This window comes from Primulina eburnea, chromosome 2 (genome assembly GCF_022965805.1).
Source record: "Primulina eburnea isolate SZY01 chromosome 2, ASM2296580v1, whole genome shotgun sequence".
In the NCBI taxonomy this organism is placed as follows: Eukaryota; Viridiplantae; Streptophyta; class Magnoliopsida; order Lamiales; family Gesneriaceae; genus Primulina; species Primulina eburnea.
The window spans coordinates 40,528,045-40,540,856 of NC_133102.1; the positions used below are offsets into that span (position 1 = coordinate 40,528,045).

Genomic DNA, 12,812 nt, shown 5'->3' on the forward strand with positions numbered 1-12,812 from the left:
GCCGACTTTTACACCAAATAATGCCACGTGAGAATTCGTGCTTTAGACTCAGCAACCTATGACTCGATGCTCTATTTTACCGCTTTTTTCTTTAATAATAATTTTTAAGAAATAAATTTAATTTTTTTTAAAAAAACATTAATTAATTATTTTACACAAAAATATGGTCATAAACTCGATTCCAACAATGACGAGGATTCACAAATCACAACAAAATAGCGTAGACGATTTGATTTCAAATATATAATATATATGTAATAATGACATGTTGTGTCTCAAATATAACGAAGATACTTCAAATTCAAATTCGAGTTCGATATTTACCTCTTCTCTCCACTTATAACAATATATACATATAATACTATAATTTATTATAATAATAATTTTCAGACAACAAATCATACTTACGTGTATTATTATTATTATTATTATTATCCTGAGGGGGGGCTGCAGCAGAAATAGAAGTTGGCTAATATTTCCAGCTAAGTGTATTATTTCTTCGTTCCGGCTAAGGTTCATTCATTTGGTTAGTTTCCAAATTCCAACGTAAATACAGAGAAACCAAGCCATTACGTACAGATGCAAAATAGTTATAATATATATATACACACACTACAAAACAATGGCAGCGAAACCGACCCAAATGAGTGCTGAGTTGTAAATTCTTTTCTTCCAAGTCTTCCATAGATTTCTTGATTTTTTTTGGGTTGATCACTCGCTCCCCACGTCCCTTATAGTAATTTTCACAATTTGTTTTGTACTTAACGCGTATGCATACGATAAGAGCGTACAGGCTGAGATTTTGGCGGAGTTAGCAGATTGCAATGTCCACCGCCACTCTTTTCTGGGTTCTCCTTCGTCTCCTAATCTTTTCAGGTTCTTTTCATCTCAGCTTTCAAGAAAAAGAAAAGCCTTTATCATTATTCGATGTTCGTTCTTTTGTGTGTAATCCGGACATTCACTTGTTGCTTCTGTGCATGATATATATTGAAGAAAAATAAGTGGGTTGGACATTTTCACAAATTTTTTGAGCACTGATGAATTTTTGTTTCGTGTATTTGAATCGTTTATGCTTCCCTTGAATGGTATCTCTTTGTTAGTTTCGAATAATTCATGCGATGTTCTACTTTAACGATGAAAAAAGAAAACGATATTTCTGAATATCCAACGTTCTGAGCCAACACAATGATATGTAGGATGCGGGCTTGATAAGGAATTGATCGGATTATGAGACATAAGATTCTGTACATTACATTGAACTGATATCATGCGGATATGCGATAATTTATAGCTACTGATAACGGTGCAAGTTTTCTGTGGAAGCTCAGGTTTACTACAGTTTAATACAAACTCTTGGATATTTGAACTTTGAATTCAAGATTAAAGATATTGCTTTTTTAGTGTTATTGATAGGTTCTGTAAATCTTGTTTGCTTAAACTCTGTGCTTGAATCTCTTCTTTCTATGTTCAGATTCATTTCTTGGAAGCCACTGCCTCGGAGTAGGAATCAACTATGGCCAAATAGCCAACAATCTGCCATCCCCATCACATGTTGCTTATCTAATCAAATATTTGAATGTAACCCGAGTGAAACTATATGATTCTGCTCCAAATGTACTATCAACGTTTGCGAACTCCAATGTTGAATTTGTCATCGGACTAGGAAACGAGTATCTGCAAATGGTGTCCGATCCAATGCAGGCTCAAACTTGGATTCAACAGAATTTGCAACCATACATTTCACAAACCAAGATCAAGTGCATCAATGTGGGAAACGAAGTTCTTACCGGCAATGATACACAGTTAATGTCATATCTTCTGCCTGCAATGCAGACTGTGAACAACGCTCTTGCGAATCTTGGATTAGAGGAGGAAATATACGTGACAACGGCTCATTCTTTTGGGGTTTTGGAGACTTCTTACCCACCTTCAGCTGGTTCATTTCGTCAAGATCTCGTCGAATATATACATAGTATCCTCAATTTCCATTCACAGACTGGGTCACCGTTTTTTATAAATGCTTATCCTTTCTTCGCTTATAAAGATAATCCTAGCGAAGTTTCACTTGACTATGTGCTTTTCGAGTCTAATCCTGGGACGACAGATCCTGGCACAAATTTGCGCTATGATAACATGTTGTACGCTCAAATTGACGCTGTTTATGCAGCAATCAATGCAGCTGGCTATACAAATATACAAGTTAAAGTCTCAGAGACAGGTTGGCCATCTAAAGGTGATCCAAACGAGTCTGGCGCGACACCAGAAAATGCTAGATTGTACAATGGTAACTTGCTTGAACGAATGGAACAAAATCAGGGAACACCAGCTAATCCATCAGAACCAGTAGATGTTTACTTCTTTGCGCTCTTCAACGAGGATTTGAAGCCTGGTCCAGCATCTGAGAGGAACTATGGACTGTATTATCCCGATGGAAATCCTGTGTATAATTTTGGGTTTCAAGGTTATCTCCCAAGAATGGATTATTCATCTTCTACGAAAAATGTAAGGCAACTGCTGTTGTTTCGTTTATTAATTGCACGTTCCGTTTACCACATTTGACGACAATATTTTCTTGGTTTTCAGGTGGTTTCTTTGATTGAAGCTCTCTTCGTTCCCATTGCTTTCTTTACATCATTTGTAGTCGATGTTTCTCTCAGAATTTTGTGGGAATAGTGGTTGGATTCAGAAATGGACGAGAGTATCTGAAACGAAAGTTCCATATTTACTTGCATTTGGATATTATAGATAAAAGATTCAGATCATTTTGTTGAATAGCTGTAGATTGTTTTATTAGATCATTCTGCCTGGGACAGTTAGAATATCAAGTTGGAGGAGCATAGGCTCGACTTATCGGAATTTACAATTTATTTTGTTTTACGTTTCGATTAACATTACTTTATCGTACGCAAAACAGCATTTTTTGCTGGTTGAATATATTTGTCCAACAATTCAAATATTAATTTTAAAATAGGAGTATTGTACAATGGATTAACCCATCCATTGCTATAGATTCTACGTAATTAAACAAACCAAAGCAACTTACCAGGTTTCATTACAAAATTTTACAAACAAAGGTGCTGCCATTATCTTCATACACAACTTTTTGTTCTATATCATGAAAATTGTTTAGGAATATGAAAAACTCTATTTATTTGTCTTGTAAATAACACAATAATAAGCAATGCCACACAATATCAGCAGTTAGCAGCCTATCGCTAACAGGAATGGCACACGATATTATACTATCCAACAAAGTCATCAACTGGGCGGAGAATAAGTAATCCAAGACTACATACTTTCTGAAACATAGTATAGAAAGTGATCAGAATTCGCAGCATACTGGGTCAATCTGAATTATTCTCATCGTCATTGTTGTGGTCTTCCTGTTGTTTGCTTCCATCTCCGTTCTGCGCAGATTGCTCATTCTTTTTTGCCTTCTTGTTAGTATCCTTTGCCTTTGATGATGCGGATTTTCGTCCACTGTTTTTTTGGCGGAACTCTGTCACAACATAATGACAGTACCAAGATGATTGTCACTTATCAGCTTATCAGATGGTAAACAGAAAAGTAAGAGAAACTCATCAATGCTCTTAGTTTTTTAAAATAGAAATTCAAGAATTATATGATGCATTTGGTGCCATCTTACTACAGTTGATCCCTTGATCATCCTTTCCTTATTTTCTACTGATGGTCTGTTTTACTCCAGTTCTACTGAATCAGCAAACAAACATTTTCTAAGAAGAAGGATGTATTATGCTATAAAAGAAGATACAAAGATGAAATCAGTCAGTTGCAGAAGACATAGTGGGTAACTGGAACATCCGTGGGGAAGGAACGGGAACTATATGAATGTCACTAACCAGCACTAAATGGTAAAAATTGCATCTAAAGAAGCCACACAATAAATAAAAAGAAGCACTGTTTCAGAAGCACACGTGAATGAAATGCGGTAACCACCTGTTGCTGCCATCTTATTTTGAAGAAATCTTGAGTATCAAAAACACAAAATGTCTTCCATCAAACACTGTTCTAACTCACCAGGCACTATAATATCCATGACTGGGTGGCTCCTATGCCACTAGACTATAAATATAAATATCAATCTTTCTGATGTGCGAAGTCGAGTCTTTTGAAACCCACGGCAGCACATAGTCCCTTACCTCACAAAGTAAGGCTTAAAGCATGTATAGGCCCGAGAGACACGGAGTTCAATCAGATAATGAAGTAATTCAACAAATGAAGCTGATCAAAGGTGATAATGTTCTCAGCTTTGCTCAAACTTCATTGACTAGCACGCAAGTAGCATGAACATGCATTTCGAATATGAGAACATGCAAAAACAAGTTGAATGATGAAGTGCTAACCTTCAAGAGAAGCTCGGAGAGGGGCAATGAATTCAGTGAACTCTATCTCTTCTAGTGCCTTGAAAACATCTTCCGCACTAATTATTTGTCTCTTTGATTCCTTACATATGTCATTGGCGCTTCATATATCAAGAAATAATGCATAATCAAAAAAGGGCATCATTAAAATCAGAAATTATTCAAGACACGAAATCAAAAAAATCCTCCGAAATTGAAACAGAAAATTTGACCCAAAAATTCCGAAAACACAATACTTAGATGATTAACACCTCATTCGTGATCACCAAAAAAAATCCAAATAAAAAAATCTACAAATAAACACCATCTTCTAAAATTCCAAACAAGAAGACACACATCTTCCACATTAAGCCCTAGCTAACATCACAAATATTTCCCCCAAAAAATTTAATCATCATCTGTAGCGCTCGAGCTCTTACGTAGCAGAGAGGTAGTGTATAAAAATACGAGCGCTTTCGGAGAACGCTTGAAGAGAATCACGAAGCACTGAGATTTCGGAATCTGCGGAGAGCTGTGATAGTTTATTCTTCACCAAACGGCGCACGATAGTCTTCGGCAGTTCCTCTACTTGAAAAAGCACCTTCTCCGCAGTCTCCTTCTCCTTCTCCTTCTCCTTCTCTGTCTCCGTCTCCATTCTAGTTTCCCGGCAGCTGCGAAGCTTGACCTATACTCCCTCCACCAGGGAAGGAAGAAAACTTGATGGGCTTAAGAGAATAGTTTTAATTGGCTCAAATTTCGAGGCCTATAACTGGGCCCAATTTACTATAAGCCCAAATTATATTTTTTTAATTAATTATATCATAATTATAAAAATTAATAAATTTTATATTATAATTTTGGAAACTGAACTGACTATTTCTTAAGTAACCAAATGACAAGAAACGTACGTCAATTTTACAAAAGCAGTATTCCATAAATAAAAAGCAATCAAAGGTAAAAAAGAGAAAAGTTGGAAGACAAAAATTTGTGTGAGATGGTCTTATGGGTCGTATTTTGTGAGACAAATATCTTATTTGGGTCATATATGAAAATATATTATTTTTTATGTTAAGAGTATTATTTTTTATTGTGAATATCGATAGAGCTGACACAACTCACAGATAAAGATTCATGACACGATCTAAGAAGAGACTTGCTCAAAATGAAAAGAAGTGGGCCACATAATAATTATAAAAATCAATTAGAGGTTTACTGCAATTTTAAAAAGTGACGTTTTCATAAATAAATAGCCTCCAAAGGCCAAGAGACGTACATCAATTTTACAATGACACTCGCGTTGTTTGCTTATATAATATTTTAATATTAATTTGATTTATATTCAAATATGATGTAATATCATAATTGTAGAAAGTAAGGAAGACTCATACTATATTTTGAATTGATTAAATTTATATTGGGTCATACAATAAATGTATAAATTAATGAGAGACTAAACTTTTGAATCAATGATATTACAAAAAAGGGGAAAAAAACAAAATTGACCATGAAATCAAACCTTTGTCTTTGTTATGCTTTGACGAAATAGAGATTTTAATTATAGACAAATTATATTAAGGGAATTTTGTCAAAAACTCCCTATTTCCATTCTCAACTTCCTCTTTACTCCCTACCCCATTAAAACTTTGTTTCAACTCCCCATATCCTTCAAATTTCCAAGTTTGCCCTTATATCTTTATTTTAAATAATTGATTTCTTTTTTGTAGTAAAAGGCCCATCATGCTTCCGTAAAATAAATTGAATCTTTTACCTTTTTGACTAGAGTACCACCGGGTTGTATCCACTGTTTTTTACGAACTGTTCCTCACAGTCCAACCACACGATCGCAACCGATGGTTACTAAGCAGATTCCTTCAGCAATACTTAGCACAGCTCTAATTCGTTTCCTACCTTAGAGCGTACATCAAAAGATCAAATTTTTGAAAATAATACATGATAAGGGCTAAGAGCAAAGATCTCTTTTATTCAAACACAAACATTTATTTATTACATAGTAACCTCCTGTAGAGGAGGAGAAACTTGTTTTAGCTACTTATCGTAGCTGAACTCTTAACACACATAAAACTTGAAAGAAAATATTACAACCTTGTATGAAAGAAATGGAGAAAATATTTGATGATCTTCACTTCCTTCTTCCTTCCTTATTTATAGAAGGCTCCTTCGGATTTGAACTTCGGATTTCAAATCTTCATAAGCCTTTACAGCTTGCATTGGGGACCATTTGGTGGTTGAGGGGTCCCTGTCTAGATTATTAATCTTGACATCAACTTCTCATCCTCCTTTATCTCTCTTAGATACCATTGACGATGAGTTTCTAGGATATTGGCAGTAATTTCATCTTTTTTATACTCTTTGAAATGATTTACTAACCATTTCAGTGCTTCTGCCTCTTTCCTCTTGTATGTTATTCTTCTTTTCAAAACTTTCAAATATACACGATACATTTTAAGTTTTGATTCTGGTGTGTTAACTGGTTTCCTTTCTGTCCTTATTTATGGATGAATTTTCGGGACCAGTTAATTTACTTTTATTCATTGGATTCCTTTTAGATTGGTATCCAATGCTTGCTGAGTCATCCACCATTTGTTATTGGTGGTCTATTTGTCCTTTACCACTAATTAGTGGTTGTCTTGTTTCTACCACTCACATGGTAGTGGTCCTGCTTTTGTAATGGAGGGTCACATGTCCCTTTTAATTTTGTCGAGGAATCTTCGGCTTTCGGCTTCTCGAGGAAATCGTGAATGTGGTCCATCCCCATTTGTACTGGTATCGGTAAAGTGTTTCCGATCAGATCTCGGCTTGAATCCTTTACCAAATTCCGGTTCCTTCTGGTTTTGGCATTCTGGACAGATGTTTTCAGACCATCTTCCTACATGTGCCATATTACAGAATTTCCGACGAGTTTCTTTACTTGCCGGCAGCTTGCTATTCCACAAAAGATTTCTTTTCTTTTCAAATAGATCTTCTGCAAAACTTGTTGTTTTTCCTGTCATGGTATTTAACAGGAATGATCCGTTCACTGAGTGATTGTAGAATTTGAACGGAAACTTGACTTTGTCCATCTCAGTGAGACAGACCCAAATACCCCAAGCTCTTCTGGTAGAAATGTCATCTTCAGTTATTGAAGACACCAGGGGTGTTTCTTCTGTCGGAGGGTCCTTGATAAATTTCTGGACATTCAAATCTGGCCTCCTTAGCTTGATGAAATGGAAGGCTTCGTGAGAACCTTTTCCTGCTGGTTCTGGTGCTGTACTAAAGAAGTATAGCTCCAAACATCTCCTCTGGACAAATAATCATTGTTTGCCCAAGTCTCGTGAACAGCTTCCTGGATCCACTTTGGTAAACCTGAGAATTCCGGAAAGCTGGGTGATGTAGTATAAACTGAGGCAAGAGCCCCAAATTCATACCAAGCTTTAACCTCCTTGGGATATGAATTAGGTTTCATCTATACCCTCGGATATTTTCCTGAAACATCAACCCTATTTGTAGCTGGGTTAATGCCAATACGTGTTTTTAATTTCTCCCAATTCTGCTGATAAACCTGAAATGGAGAAATTACACCTTCATTAGTACCAACCTTAGCTTTGCCTTTGTCAATACGAGGCCTAAGGTTGATCTCTCCCTCTTCAATCCCCGAGGTGAAGGGTTGACTTGAGGACTCAAGATAAGGATCAGGAGTCTCAATTTTTGTTTCAGCCGACTCATCTCGTGATGATCCCGACTTAACACTTGTGCAAGGGGTATTTGAATCCCCCGCTACATGTATAGAGTCCTGTACTCGAAAACTCTCCATTTGAGAAACCAGTGGTCTCTCAATGCCCTGGAGGATAGGCCTTTGCGTTACAGACCATAACTGAGTATATGCCTGTAAACATCCTGTAATTCGATCAGAGACAATTCTCTTATCAGCTTGTTGTAGCCTTCCCGCAACTTCTGCGTTAACAGCTAACTTGTTGAACTCGGTTTGAAGCATTTCAAGGTGTTCCCTCAAATGCCTCTGCATCTTGATAATAACATCAATGTCAATGCTGTCCATCTCTTGTTAAAAAATCTGCAAGAATATTTTCATGAGATTTTATTATCATAATATCAAAAATATAATTTTGACATAAAGCTTGCCATCGTAATAATCTAGCCTTCTCCGGTTTAGACTCAATTCTATTCCTCAAAAAGGCTTTACTTGAGCGTTATCAACTTTCAAAGTGAATTTCTTTGCAAGTAAAAATAATGGCCATTTTTCAAAAGCCCTCTTTACTGCATAAAATTCCTTTTCGTTGATATGCCATCTTATGGCTTCTGCATCTGAGAATAACCCACTACAATATCTGCATGGTTGTTCTCCATCTGGTGTGAGCTTTGTTAATACTGCAGCCCACCAATGATCACTGGCATCGGTATATAATACCAGATCATCCTCGTCTTGAGGAATAGCCATCTTTGGAAGATTTTTGCAAACCTTCTTTAAATGGATAAGTCCTTTTGTGTGTTCGTCTGTCCATATAAATCTAGCATCCTTTTTCAATAATGGACTGAACACCTTCCTGTGTTTTGCTAGGTTTTTAATAAACATCCCAGCAAAATTAACAACCCCTAAAAAACTTTGAAGTTGCTTCTTGTCTTTGAGATTTTCTGGAAAATTCTGCACTTTTTCTACTATGTGCTCTTGCAGAATTATTCCTGACTCATCGATTTCAATTCCGAGGAATTCAATCTTTCTTGTAGCAATGACTGCTTTCTTTTCAGATAAAGCCAGTCCTTCTTTCTTGCAAACATTAGAGAAAATCTCCAAATGTTTAACATGTTCATTCATATCTTTGGATGCTATTAAAACATCGTCGATGTAAACAAACATAAACTTGAAATAATCTTTGAAAAGATTATCCATCTTTCTTTGAAATATTTGGGGTGAGTTAGCCAATCCCATTGGTAATACTTCCCAAATATAATGTCCTTGAGGTGTGGAGAAAGCTGTGAATTTCTTGCTTTCTTCCTGCATCCGAATCTGATAGAATCCAGACTTGCAATCAAATTTAGAGAATATCTTGGCATTGCGAATGCAACTAATCAAGTGTTCTCTACTAGGTATAAAATACCCATCAAACTCCAGAATCTTATTAATTTCTTGATAATTAATAACCAATCTGGGTTTTCCTCGTTTAATTTCACCATGGTTTCTTACCAGAAAACCTGGACTGCTATATGGTGACATACCTGCTTTGATTAATCCAAGGTCCAAATGTTCCTTGATTATAATCTGCATATCCCTCTGATCAATGATGTTCATTGGGATGGGTTTACAACGGACAAATTCATACTCTTTGCATTCCTTGATCTTAAGGCAAGCCCTGAGTTGATTTCTGTCCCACCATGCCAAGGGATCTTCGTTATAATTTTCTTTGATCCTCTTCTTGACATCTTCCAGTGATACCTTAGATTCAAACTCTACTTCATTTGTGTGTAGAGTTATCTTAAGGCATTCTATATCTTCTGGTTGGAGTTCCTTATCTGCTCTTAACTGGAGCATTGTTTCTCCAAACCGTCTTGAATCCTTCATTTTTGGGTTCAGAAGTTTTCCTGAATCACCACGCTTGCTGCGAAACTGGATTGGCAATTTTCTGTAAAATGCCTCCCGAAGTCTCTGGACTATGATTTTGTGAGCACATGGTGTTGTGAATACTAATCTTCTAGTCTCATTTTCCTGTGTATAGGATTTGAACATTTGTAGGAAATTATTTCCTAACAATATGTCAGCTCCTGTATCATGAAAATAAATTGGTGGTGTCTTTACCTTGTACCAAGGTGTTTGTCCAGCACCGCCAATCATGATTTCAGTCATCTTAATCCCTTTACATAAGATTAAGATTCTTCTGGAAAAATCTCTTCCAGCAATCTTGGGTAACTCTTCTTCCAAATTATTTGGAAAAACTCCTCGTTTTGCTGTACATATTCCAGCACCTGAATCAATATATGCAGCAAAGTATTCTGCCTTATATTGTTCATACAACATTCCTACTGGAATGTATATGGAGAATGGAGTTGTGGTCATTGGATTTTCCACATTTTATCTTCTGCCATAAACTCCATTCCATACTCTAGACGTTTCCAAGGTTTATGTTCCTCGAGAAACTCTAGCCCAAGAATCAATCGTTCTGATTCTTTTCCTGGAATTCCTTGAATATGAACCTCCAATTCTCCGATATTAATCAGTCCTTGGTAAGTTCCTATCATCGGTTGTTCCAAATAGTATATTGAATTACAAGGAAATTGATTCCTTTGTTTTGTAATATCAAATACTATTTCTACTTCCTTCCAACCTTCTGGGCATCTGAGCTTTCCTATTGTAGAAAAACTTTTCAGCTCCTGTTGGGTTTCTATGACAGGCTTTTTATCCCATCTGTAACTTGTAATTCTATCTCCTTGAAAAGATAGTCTTCTTGGTTCCAATCTAAGACTTTGATTCCTTTGTAGAATCGGTTTGTCTTGGATCTGGATATCTGTTTCCTGTATTAAAGGAAACTCAATTCTTTCTGGATAAATTGCCTGCGCAACTTTTCCAAATATCTCAGGGATTTCAATAAATTCATTTCTAATAAACAACTCAGAATGATGTGTATTAGATAGAGCATATGAAATCTGATAGGTAATAGAATATGGTCTATTGCCTTCTTTCATCAACCTTTTTTCCTTAAAATTCTGATGTAATGTCAAGGCTCGGCTGAAATCTCGATCTGCCAGGTTGTAGGCTATCCTTGGATAGATTACTCCTACAATTTTTCCTGCACAGAGGTTTCCTGAGATTGTTCCCAGTACTGAATCTTGTAGATTCCCCATTCTTTTATCGCATATGGCGATATCAATTGGTGAATCTATCCCTTCTTTGAAAGTAGCCTTTATCATAATCTGGATTGCTCCTATATGAATCCAGGACATAGTCCTTGCTATTTCTATCTTGAGGTTTTGTAATTCCTCCTTTATTTCTTCGGAAGGAATTAACTGCATCTCCATTCTATTTCCTGTAAGTTCCATTGGGATTGCCATTTCCCTTCTAGAAACTTTATAGATTAGATGATGCTTTCTGTTTCTTAGGCCAAGACTTCCTAAGAACTTTTCTACCTGTCCTGCAGAGAAACCTTGGTATCTCTGTAAACTCGGATTTTCTCTCATGATTCTTTGAACCATGTTATGAGATATTGTTGTCTGGCTAAAAAACCCAGACAAATCTTCATGTGTTTCGTGTCGAAACACCTCGTCTTCAGTCAGATTCCGATTCTGTTCCATCAGATTCTTCTTGACTTAAGACGACTTCTTCTTCTTCATATATACTTTCATCTGAGGCGATATCCTCAAATCGGTATACTTGAATAAGATCTTGGTAATAAACTGCTTCTTCAATATCCGGAGTAGGATCAAAACGTTTAATACCTCTTTTCTCATTCTCTGGACAATTGGTCGAGATATGACCTCTTGCTCCACATGTCCAGCAATTACAATCCTTGAAACTTTCATTGGCTCTAATATGAGCTCTTCTGAAAGTTTTCTTTGTAGGTGTTCTTCCCGTGCTTCGAGATGAGCTCGATGCTTGGGATGATATCCTACTTCTTGATGGTCCGCTTCTTTGTCCAGATTTATAAGATCTGGCTTTCTGTCTAGACCATACGGTTCTTGGTTTCCAAGAACTTCTTCCACTTCGTGCATAAGGATGAGTCCTAAAACTTTTCCTTTTATGCTTCTGTGGTTTACTTCCAATAATTGTTGGAAGATCATTTTCCTTACAACACAAAGGAGTTCTTTTGTTGATACCCCTTAGTCGTTTGTAATTCTTTTGTAATGCTGCCATGTGACACCATTCTGCTAATTTCCCTTTAAGGAAGGAGGCTCTTCTTGCCAATGTATCTGGATTACCAGGTACGTATTCCCTTATGAGCATTTCTCTCCAAGGGCTTGGCATTTTTGCGAAGAAAAGCTGCATAGCTATATCTTCTTCGACTCCTGAATTCCATCTATATTTGGTGAATAACATAATGTATTCATCTACCAAACATATATCATGTAATTCAAGACTATACAGAGCTTGAGTATATTTTTTCTTCTTCTCTGTATCTTGACTGTTGAAATAGTCTACCCCTATAAAGTGTGCTTTGAATAGGGTAGCCATCTTTCCAGCGATCTCACTAAGAGATTCCCCAACTAGGACTGACTCTTTCATGTCTGCTGAAGTCATGTCCCAAGCAATTTTTACTGATCCCATAAGACTCATTTCCAAAAGTTTAATGAATCCTTCTTTGTTGAGATCAAGTGTTCCTGCTGCAATTCTCATAGCAGATGTCCAATCGTCTATGAGATCTTCTCTGTTTTTGAAGTCCAATACATCAAGGTTAAGCATAACCCCGTAAGGATGTATAGGATCTAAAACAGTTTTCCCATAGGGTGTTT

General features: G+C 36.5%; 2 protein-coding genes across 2 annotated transcripts; one reads left to right on the forward strand and one right to left on the reverse strand.

Annotated features, from left to right (window-relative positions):
* Positions 1–519: 519 nt before the first annotated feature.
* Positions 520–3,255, forward strand: LOC140823182 (glucan endo-1,3-beta-glucosidase 14-like). The gene is made up of 3 exons (XM_073184372.1): positions 520–876; positions 1,472–2,502; positions 2,584–3,255. The coding sequence occupies exons 1-3, from the start codon at positions 825–827 to the stop codon at positions 2,671–2,673; spliced, it is 1,173 nt and encodes a 390-aa protein (XP_073040473.1). The 5' UTR covers positions 520–824; the 3' UTR covers positions 2,674–3,255.
* On the reverse strand, positions 3,123–5,086 carry LOC140823183 (DNA polymerase II subunit B4). The gene is made up of 3 exons (XM_073184373.1): positions 4,802–5,086; positions 4,365–4,483; positions 3,123–3,499 (listed from the first exon to the last, which is right to left on the reverse strand). Exons 1-3 carry the CDS (start codon positions 5,014–5,016, stop codon positions 3,345–3,347), a joined length of 489 nt encoding a protein of 162 aa, XP_073040474.1. The 5' UTR covers positions 5,017–5,086; the 3' UTR covers positions 3,123–3,344.
* Between the last annotated feature and the right edge of the window lie 7,726 nt (positions 5,087–12,812).